Here is a 15,007-nt window from a genome sequence, read left to right on the forward strand (position 1 = left end):
TTATTGTAGACTCTAGAATAAGCTAGTATGTGTGTATTATCTAAGCTCAATAATAATATTGCTTCTTTTTTCACATTACAGGTTCTTCTAATTGAATTTATTCCAAAGATTCCAATCTATAAGCCCGATTAAGTAAACAATATAAAGTACATTTTAAATTGTGCAATTAATAATATATCAATATAAATCTTGTGCAATGCAACTTACATGCAGAAAAATGCAGAGCAGATAAAGTGCCGCTATAATGATACAGGTACTCTTTCTGGTACTTATCTAATGCATATTTTTGTAAATACCATGGGTAGGAATGCACAGTACAATAATTCGACATAATGATGAATTAATGAAATTTGATCATTGAAAGAAAAAGAGACATCTATTTAGTCATAATTGATCTAAATCAGAAAGATATAAATAAAAATCAGATAATTATTTTATAGGCATTCTTTATATTAGTTTCAAGTTTTGTGAATCAAATCACCATCTTAGTTTTCCATTGTTTTTCTTATTAAATATTTTTTGCGCTAAGAACACCGCTCGATAACTTTTTTAATTGCCTGAACGTAATAATCTCAGATGATAATGCTTACTGAGTTCCTTGTAATGTACAGAAATCTGTACTAATCAACTAGAATTTAAGCATTCAGGTGAGAAATTAATCTGATCAGTACAACGAACATATTAAAATACAGATAATAAAGTAAAAATGAAAAATCTCGCTAATAAATCTGTCTAATTGTGCGTAATACAACACACGCACGTTGTACATACGTACGTGTACATATATAGAAACTTATTTTAACTATAAGTTAATTTCCTACCACAGTGATATTAGAAAGTATAATATGTAAAGCGCAGCTTTACTTTCTGATACAAATTTGACAGGATATTTTAACACGAACGAAACATCTGAAGTAAGAAAGCGCGCGTTGTTATATGCAATTAAAATAATTAATGTAGATTTCAAGAAATGTAGATAGCGAACTTGTTGATAAAAATATAAAATATCGACAAAATATAAAAATAAATATAAAATGCCACGATAAAAGAAAATTTTAGTTGCGAAACGCAAAAATCTAATAATAGGGTAAACAGTACAGCTATCCAATAGCACAATTATGATTACACTGAAGGACGTAGGAAATATCGTAAGACAGATTACTTTAGCTTATTACTTCTTGTTTCATAATAAAAAAACCAACGTTATGAACTCATATGTATATATCTACAAATTGCCATAATTTTTTGTCTGTGTGCTTTTAAGTAAATAATTATAAAACTTGTTACAAGAACATTTCTGTCACACATATCTACTTTTTTTTTTTTTAATATTTAAATTACATCTTAAGAAAAGTGGACAAATTTGTTCATACACACAATAAATTTTAATTTCACTTCAATTTCAATTTTGTAAATAATAATATATCTCAATTTACTTAAATGACATTGCTATCATGATACTGTTTACCCTATTCTTGTTAATGATATTACTCTTACCTGTGTAAAACCGAAATAGAATACCAGGCTGACGTCTCCCATAAAATATAAAATAGTATCAAGGAACTTGGTTGTGTAGGCACTATTTTACATTACAGTTTAATATGGTTCCACACAGATATTCCTCCACTAATAACTTGTTTAACACATGATAATGCAGCTGTTATCAGCTCTATATTGTTGATTTCACGCTAATCAATATTAAAACGAATAAATTTACTCATCACCAGGCGCCTGCAAAAAGAAAAAAGGTTGTAGAAAAGTATGCAAAATGTATGTAAAAAATACTACAAAATGTTTCTGTTACTGTTCAGTGGCTGTGATCGAGAACAAAAGACTAGTTTTGAATTCAAATGTGTATTGCAAACTACTACACATAATGCCCGTGCTTTATCTCATGAGGTTCTCTACATTAAAGCCTTTTACAGAATACCAGATTTACTCTGTTTGTCTAATATTTGTACTTATTCTATAGAATAATTAAGACAAAGTAAAAAGCGTTGCATTAGTAGAGGCGTCCGTGTCATGTAGATTAATAAGCTATATTGCCATATCTGATTTCAATCACAAACTGTAGGAAATAATCCATTTATCATTAGTATCTTGAAAAATGAAGCAAATAGAATTATTATACAGATTTCTCATTACACTCAGTGAAGATAATGTGGAACGATTATACTCTCTATGATCTGTTGAATACATAGTTAATGATACATCAAATAATAAGATCGTTATAAATCGTGATCTCAAAATCACGTCATTATATTTTCGAGTGGGTGTATGATCGAATTGTTATGCAAATCTTATTTTCCGATTAATCCTATAAAGCGAGTATCAGTATTTCTATATGTAATGTCCCTCTAATCGATTTATCGAACAAACATTGAATTATATATACATAGATACCGAGATGTACTGTGTAATGGAACCATGCATGTGCTTTCTAAACTGACTATCAGAATTCTCTTGATAGTATGTAATAAAAATAAGGCTGTGTTACAAAATTGAGCAAAGCGAGAGACAGTATGGTTCTAAACCACATTTAAAAACAATTCTCACATATTTTTTAGAACTAAAAATTACTTACCGATTAACTTATCAATAAATAGAAGCAAACTTTATTCTCTGTTGCTCGCATTTCTATTTAAATATGATCAAATACGGTCTAATTGTTTTCTTGAAATACGTACACCAGGAAAATACAAGTAATACAATTGAACTTATTTTATTAATTTATTAATTTTTTAGTATATGATTATATACTAAAATTATTTAGTGTATGATTATACTAAAAATTAACGTGTATACTAAAAAATTAAGTCATTATATAGCTTATATATATATACATGTTATCTATGTGAAAATTTATACAATCTTTTTCTCGCATAGATTATAAACTATGTAAACTTTGTAAAAAAGACAAACGTAATTGTTTCTCATTAATGTTTCAGCTTTCCACATAAATTAATGTATTTAATTAATAATTATTTTAAATACAACGCGAATAATCTTTAACTAAAAAGAAAATAACAGCATCGTGTAACGGAAATATAAAAATTATATATATTTTGAAGGGAAAGGTCTTATTTTGAAAATAAGAAGCGGAAAGCGAATTAAAAGCATAAACTGCGTAATTATCTATTTAGACAACAAACATGGCGACACATAGTTTACATAGTTTAAATATAGATATAGACTATCGATGTTTATGCGTAGCTCATCAGACAATTAGTTTGATAACAATTAACTAGTTCATTCACTTTAGAAGCTATGCATTTTAAGCAAATATACTTCTGTAATTCGAAACTGTTTTTCAACTCGCATTGTTTTATAGAGAAACTCAGCTAATATTGTACTGTACATGTTGGATGTATGAATGGAAAAAAATATCAAAGCATTATTCGAGAAAAAGATTCTTCCATTTGCTCATATCATTTAATATATAAATAATAATTCAATAAATATATAAACATGTATTTATATTGAATTATAGAAAACACAAATGTTATATCATATAGAAACCAATTATCCGAAATTGGTTTACACCTCAGATCTGTTTCATTTGTTATTACTTATAGATCGAATATCATCCGAAGGATCGGAAATATTTTTTCTTAGAAAGAAGTTGGATAATGAAAATATCGACGTTATGTAACAAGATGTATAGAAGTGTAATAATAATGTAAATAAGATATGATGAATTCGTTAGAATGTATAGAGTGACAAAATTTATGATACCGATGATTAAATTGCAGAACATTGGAAGAAAAGAATATATTTTTGATAGATGCAAAAGAAATATGGAAAATGCAATGAAGAGTGATTATCGAGAAAAATGTACGATTGAGAATTTACGATTTGGTATTGAATATAGTAAAGTTATGTTTCAGATTAAATATTTTTTGTGCAAATTAAATATAACGAAAGGTATCATTAACGGCAGATCAATACGAATAAAAGTTGTAGAATGTCGCATATCATACATATGCATTACATGCATTAGTTTAGTTATATATTAGATATGTAACTTGCCAAGGCATTTATTTATGTAACATTTTAAAGCCAATATAGGGAAGAATTATAGTTGCAAGACATTCTTGGCGCAAGAGTGGCTAAGTAGCAAAATTATTGTCAAGCTATCGTGGTTTCAACATGTGCCTTTCACTCGTAAATTTGTGTAAATCATAAATGTAAATATTATATGTTAATAAGACATTAAGAAATATATTTGTATAGAATGAGAGTGGTTCCTCTATATATATATATAGAGGAATATATATATATATATATATATAGAGGAATATATATATATATATATATATTGCGCATAAATAAAATAAATATCTGCGAACTCGCAAAGCCGTTGCATAAGATTATATGACGGATCGAAATAGCATATCATCAATTTGCAACGGATAGAAATTGTCCTTTTAGAGGATTATAATGTTCATTGATGCGACAATGTGAGATACGAGAAATGTACGCAAATACATTGTAACATTAAAGCAAAGCTTTTAATTTTAACACAATTGACATTACATGCAATTTATTTTACGACTAATTTTTTGCTATGATTATATCTTTCTCGTATACCTTCTGTTAATCATGTAAATTTGTGTACTATGTTAACTGTTTTTCGGTTTGAAAATAAAGTTTTACAATTATATACATGTCAAATATATATATATATATATATATATATATATATATATATATATATATATATATAGATATATACATATTTTAAGCTTGCTATTTCTATCAAAAGGTGCCTTCTAGTCATTGAAAAATATTAATCAGATTATTGTTTTTTGATATAATGAGATTCAATATATATAATATAATTATTTTTTATTAACCGTGTTAAATGCAGTTTAGCTTTAATCGCAGTCTTATTTGATCAAATAGTAATAGTAGTAGATATATATTCTCATTTCTGATGTTAATGCACTCTAAACATAACAGTGTATAAGATACAACTGCTTATTTCGAAATGTTAATCATAATACTACGTCACATTATGATAATTGACAACAGATGCTTTGCAGCTTCTAATTAAAAGGAATCCATTGTTAGTCATATCTGTAGTACAGAACAGATAATACTTCTTCAGTTATAGAAACTAGAGTAGAATTTAAGGTTCTCGATTAAGATCGAATGTTACATATTTAGTGCAAAATGATATTGCTACATAATAGAAATATTCAAGCGTTAATATTCGTCGCGAATATGCTGTCACAATCGGTGGAGTCTAACGAGCTCTCCTCTACGTATACCTTCAGGTGAGGAAATATATCACGACATTAGATACATTATTTTATTTGAAAGCATGACAATCGAATGTTACAAAAAGCGATGCGAGGAAAAATAGATGTACTACTTCATCGTTTCTTTTTTTTTTTTTTATTACGAATATTTACTTGTATATAAATATGCCATATTTTTTCATTTTCAGCACCGTTTCAACGTGCCCCTTGCCCATAACAGTTTTAGATTTTATTCGTAATTATACTCAATCCGATCTAGAAATTAAATGGCCCTGCGAAGTACGTTCTTACTGGCTGTCGTTGCAGCCGTTTGTCAGATTCGTCCGTTTCTTGCTCCGCTATGTAACACCATTTATTATAGTACTCGGTAAGAAATGCTACTGTGCACAAATTTTGACCGTTCTTACACAAAGTTGTAACTCGTATACTTCGTATAGGTGTATTGCTAAATACTGTATCTTTTAGTATGTTGAGCACACCAGTGCTATGTGACTCTAATTTGTCACTTTATCTAAGCGCGCTCGCTATATCGGATAATGGAGCATTAATTTTTAATTATGCTGTCAGCGTCGCAAAGTCACATTCGACATCTGTTAATGATCTTTTTAGGGTAAATATTTATGTCTACACATTTTGCATCATTAAGGAGACGGGTGCAATGACTAAAATATTAAAATTCCAATTATTTTTTTTAAATAAATGAATCTCTGAACATTGTTTGAGCTATATAAAATAATTTTTGGATATATCTAATAGAAATGCATAAAAAATATTTAACATTTAAAAAGGCTTTGAAACTTTGTTATAATAATATTTTTCAATGTTTATATCTCTTTCTTGAAAAAATACTGGTCCAAATGTTATTTTTTTTAATATAATATAGATAGTTTTTCGACGCTGATTATTTTTTTTAAATCTGTGTAGAAATAAATTAAGATTTGATCGTTCGATTTAAAGGAAAATTTAAAAATTATAAAAGATTAAAGTTGCCAAAAAATTGACGTACAACAAGCATCGATCAAAATGAAGCCAAACATGAGAAAGAAAAAAAATTTATTAGAAATATAAAAATAGATAATTTTGTCATTTGATTTTATAATTGCACACATCTCCTTAAATACTTGTCTGATCTTAGTACAAAAAGCTTATCGATTAAATTTTTATTTTAATTTTACTTGATTTATTATTAATTCTTTATTACGTACATACATTTGTAATATCATGCTTTAAACTAGTATAAATAAAATAATTGAATAATTTATAGCACGTTAAAAAAGGATACTTGTTGACAGCAAAACAGAATTAAATAGTTATAGTTTTATATAATACTCATAATAATATTTCTTCAGAATAGCAGATTTTTATGCGGCACCAGTTCCGTAAGCATGGAGCTTTTCCAATTTACGTCGACTTGGTTGATCGTTGCTCTCACGTGGACGCGCGTTATCGCAATAATGTTTCCATTTGGAACTCGCGGTTGCCAGAATTGTTCCGCAGTTATAATTATCACAACTTTAATTTGCATAAGCTTTATAATATCCTTAACAAAGTTGTACTCTGGCGGTAAAGTGTACTACAATCGTATCATTTTTTATATCATTTGTAATTCAGTTACATTATTATTATTATTATTATGCGTTATTACATTGCTATCGTTAATGAATTACAAATTATAGGATACGAGACTGACAGTGTTTTCGAATTTATACCATGTCAGGAGAAAATAAAACCATGGGGCTACGCTATGTACTTTTATATTGCCCTGTCTACTTGGTTACCATTGCTTTTTATATCTATCGGTAACTTGTTATTGATTATTCGCATGAGAAAGTCCTATAAAATTCACAACGAATTAACTCGTAAGTCACCATCGTGATTACTATAATGTATGTACAAAGTTATGACAATAGATTTAAGAATGTACGATTTCTGCTTTAGATAATTTCAGATATAAAAGCAACAAAACTCATAATTCTAGTAGGACATTGCTCGCTGTATCAATAGTGCATTTAATTTTATTGCTACCACTCGGAATCGTCGAAACATTAGAACTTTATTGGGATGTAATTTTAATTAAACATCCTGTTAAAAATGTAGAAGAAAATGAACGATATATACACTGGTAAAAAATATAACAAAATATAAATATGAATATTCTAATGTTACACTAACATAAGCTATATTCTTCTACTTGAGACATTTATATGATAAGTATTATTGCGTCATATATATATATATATATATATATATTTTAAGACGGTACGGTGTTATTTTTTCAGGTTGCAAGAAAAAATGTTTCTCAAATGGTGCCGCGGCTTGTTCTTTCACATATACCACTGGAATTTTGCAATAAACTTCTTTCTATATTATCTTGCAGGAAAGAAGTTCCGAAGTGTCGTAACGCAAACGTTGAAAAATTGTACAAATTCACATTTGTGTCATAGAAACATATTAAAATGTAACACATGGAGTAATTGTCATAAACATATGATGGCGGTACGATCTTCTAGTATATTGTTGACAAGATCTATTATGCGAAGTAAACAATTTATCGACAATAATATTATGGGAAATAATGTTAACGAAAGAAATAGCGATATTACTCAGTTATAAAAACAAAATATATTTTACAAAAAAAAATTCTTTAATGAAAATATTGCATACACAAGAAAACTCATCTTTTGTTGCAAAAAAAAAAAAAATAAATATATATGTATCTATTCAATTCAAAATTTATAAATAATTATTGCTTTTTTCACATACACGTCTATACTTTCTTAATTCTGGAATTTATTTAGGTAGGTACAGGAAAATTTATTTATTTTCTCTAGTTTATTTTGCATACACGTATGTAAAATGTTTACACATTAAACATTGCAAAATATCACATTGCATATTAGGCATTTCTCACAGAATAGCATAATTTTTAAGAATTAATTAGAATTTTAATTACATACCTAGTAAGGATTTATTATTATATTTTAAATATAACTACCAATTTTGCTATTATCACTCGCCTTTCCTAATCTCATCTTATGAACTAAGATCCTGGTCCCAATTCAGACCTTTGATGAAAAATATCATGCTAATACTGGTACTAATGAGAATTTTTTGGATAAATTAATATATACAATTAAGATTTATTTTTTTCGGTAGGATATAGAGTTAACAATTTTGATTTTCTTCATAAAATTAGCTAATGACTTGACAAACTTTTGCATATATTGAAATATTCTAATATATTTCAATGTACCTACCGAATCAATTTTTTCAAGTATAATTACATAATTCACATGTAGATACAATTAAATATACATACATATAAAGTTGACTCATCTTAAAAGTAAGATAAATGAATAGTTTTTTAATAATAAGCTGTGTCTTTATCTCCCTTATGCACTCATATAATATTTATAATTGTATTATCAATTATGTATTTTGTTGGTAACTTTGAATTGAAATAAATTCTAAATTAATTCATACAATAGAAGGTAAAAATATGAGAATATAAGTATAAAACATATTTATTTATAGGGATAACCATTTTTCTCATTTATTATAATTTATTCTTAAAAGGAAATGTATATGTATAGAGCACATAAATAGGAAGATATATAGAATAATTTTCTACAGATGTATATAATAATTTTCTTTACAGATGTATTAAATTCAAATAATATGTACAACACAAATACAACACAAAAGTTATAACTATTAACTCTGTATTTGCGTACTAAATTTGACTAAAAAATATGTTCTAGAACATAATATTCTATTTAAATCAACTTTAATAAAGCATATATTATCTTTCACTTGGTTTATAAAACTGACTATCAAAAATGAATTCTTCTATTAATATATTGGAAGCAAACATTTAAAATAACTAAAATTAATTATTCATTACAATCATTTATTATAACTTTGACAGATCAGCTATTTTATGTCTTGTACGAAATTAATATTTAAATGATCTCTTGAGTATACATAAGAAAATAAAATATCAAACATATTCTTGTAAAAATATCTTTGTAAATAGTTTTCTCAAAAAATAAATTTGAAATATTTAAAATTTTTAAATAAACTAAAACAAATTCTCAAAATTCTGATAATATAAAGAAAATCTGAAACAATCTCAAACAAAATATTGTGTATAATAGAAAAATAAAAAAATAATGTTTTTGACTTTTCGTACAATTCATGAAATATAAGGCATATATAAGATATTTGGTGAAAATTCTCTCAATCATATATAATTCATATAAAGTCTCAAAAATAAATAACAAAGAAACTTTATATGTGATTTGCTCCAACAGCAATCTTTACAAAATATTGCAAACAGTATAAGGTGCAAAACTTTTAGAAAGACTTTAATTGTGTATATTTATCAATATATCGCAAAAAATATTATCTTCTAATTCCTAAAGATAATATATCGCGATCATACTTTCGATGATTATTTTTATTGGAACACGACAATAAAAATCGTATGTGTAATTCAGTCTTTCCATTGATAAAATTTTCTAAAATTTGCATTCATTTTTAAGTAATTTGTACACCATCATAAAAACTCATTTTTATACTTCCTTTTTTTCACTATCCTTAATATTGATTTATAAAGATATAATTGATAATTTTAAATAATGTTTGCAATACGAAGATTTCCAGAACAACAGTAAATACATTTAATACAAAATATTGAGAGAATATTTAGATATTATGCGGAAGTCTATTAACATAATTCGCTGGAAATTGCCCCTTTCTACCATTGTACTCACCATACAACCAATCCTCCGATATCCTCGATATGACTGTAATTTTTGCACCCTCCTGTAACATATTAGACATATATTAGAAAGATAATAGATCCTTTCATTCAACTGTCTTATTGCAAAGCTTTCATACTTCAAACGACAAGTCGTCACTGGTCTCTCCTATAAATGTATAAAGTGCTGTAACTTTGTTGTCTGGTAAACCTGGCAGAGGTATTTTAATGTCAATAAAGTTAAATGGAAACATTCCTTGACGACTTCCTATTCTTCCCTCCAACCAATCATCGTTGATCTTTTTTGTCAATTGCACAATATCACCCTCTTTTAAAGTTAAGTCATCTGGATGCGTTGCTGGGAAGTCATACAGCGCAATACCATAAGGTTTAACTTCAGAATTTCCCTGTAAATTGTATTTATTATTGACGCTTTGTTTTCTTAAACACACTATGTAACTTCAAGTTTATAATACTTACACTAAGTACGCCGTTCAATTCTGCCAAATAATCCGCTGGTGGTGCTGGTGGTGGAATCGTAGGCATAGGTGGCGATGGACTATTATTTTCTTCGTAGTCACTGGACCAACCATTAGAGAAATCTATCGTCAATTTATTCACCACACTATTATTTGCAATTTTTAAATTGGTTTCCTTAGATATTGGTTCGAGCTTCTTAAACGGTATCCTTGGTGCTGGAGGCTTAGGGGGTCTTGCTCGGATTATCGTAGGCATCGACGTGACGAAAGGTTTAGAAGCAGTTAGATTGGAAGGCACACTATTTGCTGCAACATGGTTATTGGAATTAAGAGAAAAAGGGCACGTGCCACCAGCGCCCTGAGGCACATTCGAGCATGTTTCTTCCAGAGGTCCAAATGGATCCTGCATTGTTGTTTTAATTTGCCATGGATCATTTTGTGCTATTTTCTTGGTGGATATACCAAAAAAATCAAAATCATCTTCGAAGGCACTTTCCGTTTGCGACGTGTTTCCACTACTCGTGAACACAGAAGGATTGGAATTTCCATCACTGCCAAAACTGTCGATGCTGACTCCGTCACTGGAACGAGTTGTGAATGTTGGTGATCCAGGTGGACTGAGATCTATCAAAGATACCGTTGCGATAGAGTTTGTGGGTTGTAATATTGGATTCTGCAACTGGTTGGTAGGACGTGATGAAACAAGATTCTCTGGCTTCTTTCGTCCAAAGAAATTAGTCAGTAGCTCTGTTGGTCTGGCCTAACGTGCATAAAATAAAATGTATACATAAGATTGATTGAATTAATTAATTTAATATATATTGCAACTGACAAATAAATTGAATTGTCATACAGACTATAATTTGAACAGAAACACTTTTGAGCATGCTTTTATTTGTCTTGTTTTCATTTAAAACAAATTGCAGATACTGTTTACAATATATTTTGCAATATTGTTAACGTAATGTTATATAAGAGAACTATATGTTTTATAATACAAACCATTTTTCAAAAATATTTCTGCGATAACAATAAATTGTTTTAAAAACTATAAAAGTGAATTTGTTTAATCATAGTTCTTACTGGCTTTCTTGGTTTCTGATCCTTCTGATACTGTATATGATTTTGATTAAATTTCGGAGGTGGTGGTCGAGGAGGTGGCTTTTTCTTTTGTACAGGTTGCGTCAGACTACTTCCAAAAATATCATTACTGAAAGCATATAACAAAAGAATATAAAACATCATTGTAAAAAACGAAAGTGGAAGTTTCCACTTCAGAACTTATGACACATACCACGAGCATTACCTGGCAATTTTTGGTCAGAATTCTAAGAACGTACCTGCTGCTCCAGATCGGATCTCTCTGCGTCGCAGTTTGGCCAGGAGGACGAGGCGCCGCTCGCGTTGGTATTCGCATTTCTGAAAGCGACAACGACAACCTCGGATCAGATCAAACGACGCAACTGATTATGAGCTCCGTTCCTCGCACGCGCTGGTACGCACGCACACTCGTGCACGCACACATACACACACAACTCGTGTGCGACCTCACAGATAACTGTGAAAAATTCTCCAAAACAAAGCGCACGTTGTGACAGATGCCACGGATATATACGTCGTTGACAGCGCGACTCGCCTCGCGGTCGGTGTCGTTTCGCGATATACGCCCACTGCACGTCGAGGCAAATATCGCGACGCAAGATAAACACGGAACACGCAGAGTCGTGCCTGAATCACGTCCGCTGATAATCGCGGGGAAAATTTGCGGAATCGCACGCGGAGAAATCGAGAGTTCGACGCGCTCGCTGCGAACACCGTCCTGTCAATGTCGGCGTTATCGAGAAATGATTAAACATATATATACAAAACGCGTCATCCGTCCGGGTTTCCGCAACGGAAACGCCCACGGCTCCGAGATCGCGAACGGAAACGCGACCGCTGCACTAACAATTCGCGTTACAAATTATCACTCACCTGTTCTCACATTCGCGGCCATTTTTCATTCGTCACCGCTCGCGGATCGTTGCGCCAGCTGACGTCGGTTTAGATTATGACAGCGTCAACTTCAAACTTCAAGTATGGCTTTTAAATTTAATATCCGTTATCGATGCGACAGTGTTACCGCTGTATCTGTGCACACGCGATTCTGCTTCTTTGATATTTATTGATCGTGTAGCCTCTTTAATCTATTCTGGAAAAAGAAATTTTATAAAGATTGTGTAAGTAACGAAAATAATCTTTTCCTTTTTCTAGATAGCCGTTTTTATATCGTTATGAATAATTTTAAATATTAAACTCTTGAAGATTTAAATCTTTTTCTTTCATTTAAAGATAATTTATATAAATGATTATACTAAACTATTAAAGATAATTTATTATGACCATTATGAAACACCTAAGTTTCTTCATCGAGTTACACAAGTCATACAAAAAATTGTGTAGATATGTAATCTTTTTTTATAAAAAGATAAAGTAGATCTTTAATGTATGATAAAACTAGTGTCAAATTATTAACATACTTGTAGATCTTGGTCATAATAAACTGATTTTGGAATATCTTATCTAAAAAAGTATTATCACAAAACAATAAATCATATGGATATTACCAAGGAACTTATATAATTATGAAATAAATGATATTCGTTGTATACATAATGTTTATATGTGCACATATGATTTCTAAATTGTATTCTCTATTTTTAGCTTATTTATTTATTCTAATTAAAATTCAACTCTTCCAAAAAAATAAAAGATAAATTCACATATGTGATAATTTGCCGTTAAATAAAAATAGAAAAAGAGAATACAACGGTTTTCGTCATAAACGCGTTTATTTTGCCTATATACAGAAAGAGGAAATTCCCTTGTCGCACCTAGATAATGATTTAATGATAAATCGTGTCTTATGGATAATTAAAATTGATGGACGCGTGTGGCGTTTGTACCCTGACTTAAGATGATACGAGAGGAATTGTAAGTCGAGACCGACGTTGTCCCGGACGCGAATTATAAAATAATAAGGAAAAAAGGTCTCTCTCTTACTTACTTTCGCGAAAGTTAGAAAAGAGTTCGGGTAGGTAGGTATGTATTTTAAATACAAGAACACATGGTACTTTCGTCAAACATGAGGGATCAAGATAAAGATCGAGTCGCAGTCTCGATCGACAATCTCATCGTCCCTGCGCTTTTTTTTTTTGAACTTCAATCTCAAACCAGATAGTTCTATGAACGAGCTTCCTCGTCACCTGACGTACAGATTCAAGCTTTGAATTACATGAGGCTAAATTTTATCCAAAGTCATTAATATTTATGTCTTTTAATATTTCGTCAGAAAATTCTATTACATGACGAGTTATTCTTAAGAGAAAATTCCTCAAAATAGGACGCAGAGCCTCATGTGCTGAATTGATACAAGATCGTCGATCGTTTACTTTGTTCGTTTCTAAAATTGAAACGATTTTATCTAGTGAGCTGAACATATATATCGCGCAAGCGATGACTTCAAAGATTTGAGTCAAAAGAGGGTAAATTCTCGTGTCTTTGATTAACTAGAAAGTATTCTACCTGAAAACATTGCCCTTGATGAACACATTTATATATTCATAGACACTCGTGACTTGAGTAATCTAGAAGCGTATTTTTATTGTTCTTAAGTTAGAAATTCACTGATCAACATGTATTCGTATTTTTTCTAATAAAGTTAATTGTATAGGCCACACGTCCAAGCAGTCTTGAACTTTCTGGGCAATGTTTCTAGGTTAAAGAACGAGGTTTTTATCGCGACCAAACAAGAAATATCCCTTCTTCGATGTCCGTCTAATAGATTTGATTGACTCTGTGATATACTGATGATAAGTAAATGGGTGTGTGCAAAAAGAATGAGCTGGATTTTAGATTAAAAATTCATTCATTAATTTGTTCGATTTTGCTTTAGTAATGTTTTGATAATGTTTTGATAATTACCAAGCAATTACTCTTGCGTACTATATTATTTTATATACAATATATTTTTTATGCGAATTTTTAATTTAAATCCGACTCAATCTTTAATCCCATTTATTCATCGCTTTATACTATGTATATACTATACTATACAAAGCTCACTAGTTGCATTCGAATTTACATTACGTTCCAGTCGTTTGTCTGAATTTATACACAGCTATTTTTTTTATACATGGATCAACCAGTATAGCGTAAAAATCATCTCGTGTAGATGCGCGATGCGTAATATCGAGAAAATCGAGGATGTACTTGAGTGTATCTAACGCACAATACAAACATCGAATTCGATCACTTATAATAATAATTAATATACATGGACTTCAGAGACACAGATGATCGCAAGTAACTGCTCGCTTAGTAAACCTGTATATTTTGTATCACATACATCGCTTAGAATCCGCATGATTCTATCACAAAGGATTTCGCACGCGCGCGAATATATTTGTAAGCAACAAGGCGAATGATTTCTTGGACCAAGTAATGGCAATGTTTCTCGAATC

At 29.8% G+C, this 15,007-nt stretch overlaps 3 protein-coding genes across 3 annotated transcripts in view; 2 read left to right on the forward strand and 1 right to left on the reverse strand.

The window, feature by feature from the left end:
• The window catches only part of LOC140667315 (cysteine-rich hydrophobic domain-containing protein 2), a 169,631-nt gene extending 164,968 nt beyond the window's left edge, over positions 1–4,663 (forward strand). Inside the window, exon 7 of the mRNA XM_072895128.1 lies at positions 82–4,663. Within this exon, the coding sequence (XP_072751229.1) occupies positions 82–132 (51 nt within the window). The 3' untranslated portion in view covers positions 133–4,663. The remainder of the gene's footprint in view (positions 1–81) is intronic.
• A 101-nt stretch (positions 4,664–4,764) lies between these two features.
• On the forward strand, positions 4,765–8,344 carry LOC140667284 (uncharacterized). The gene is made up of 7 exons (XM_072895060.1): positions 4,765–5,279; positions 5,453–5,631; positions 5,702–5,874; positions 6,614–6,827; positions 6,941–7,123; positions 7,203–7,386; positions 7,544–8,344. Exons 1-7 carry the CDS (start codon positions 5,176–5,178, stop codon positions 7,875–7,877), a joined length of 1,371 nt encoding a protein of 456 aa, XP_072751161.1. The 5' UTR covers positions 4,765–5,175; the 3' UTR covers positions 7,878–8,344.
• Positions 8,345–8,551: 207 nt separating this feature from the next.
• L(3)05822 (SH3 domain-containing lethal (3) 05822) lies at positions 8,552–12,742 on the reverse strand. Its single transcript, XM_072895055.1, has 6 exons — positions 12,480–12,742; positions 11,846–11,924; positions 11,589–11,715; positions 10,507–11,265; positions 10,167–10,433; positions 8,552–10,091 (listed from the first exon to the last, which is right to left on the reverse strand). The coding sequence occupies exons 1-6, from the start codon at positions 12,499–12,501 to the stop codon at positions 9,972–9,974; spliced, it is 1,374 nt and encodes a 457-aa protein (XP_072751156.1). The 5' UTR covers positions 12,502–12,742; the 3' UTR covers positions 8,552–9,971.
• Between the last annotated feature and the right edge of the window lie 2,265 nt (positions 12,743–15,007).

Source organism: Anoplolepis gracilipes, chromosome 6 (genome assembly GCF_047496725.1).
Source record: "Anoplolepis gracilipes chromosome 6, ASM4749672v1, whole genome shotgun sequence".
NCBI lineage: Eukaryota > Metazoa > Arthropoda > Insecta > Hymenoptera > Formicidae > Anoplolepis > Anoplolepis gracilipes.

Coding starts and splice junctions, on each gene's coding strand:
- LOC140667284 (XM_072895060.1), top strand. CDS start 5,176: ATGATATTGCTACATAATAGAAATATTCAAGCGTTAATATTCGTCGCG. Junction 5,632..5,701: donor ACCATTTATTATAGTACTCG/GTAAGAAATGCT, acceptor TACTTCGTATAG/GTGTATTGCTAAATACTGTA. Junction 6,828..6,940: donor AACAAAGTTGTACTCTGGCG/GTAAAGTGTACT, acceptor TACAAATTATAG/GATACGAGACTGACAGTGTT.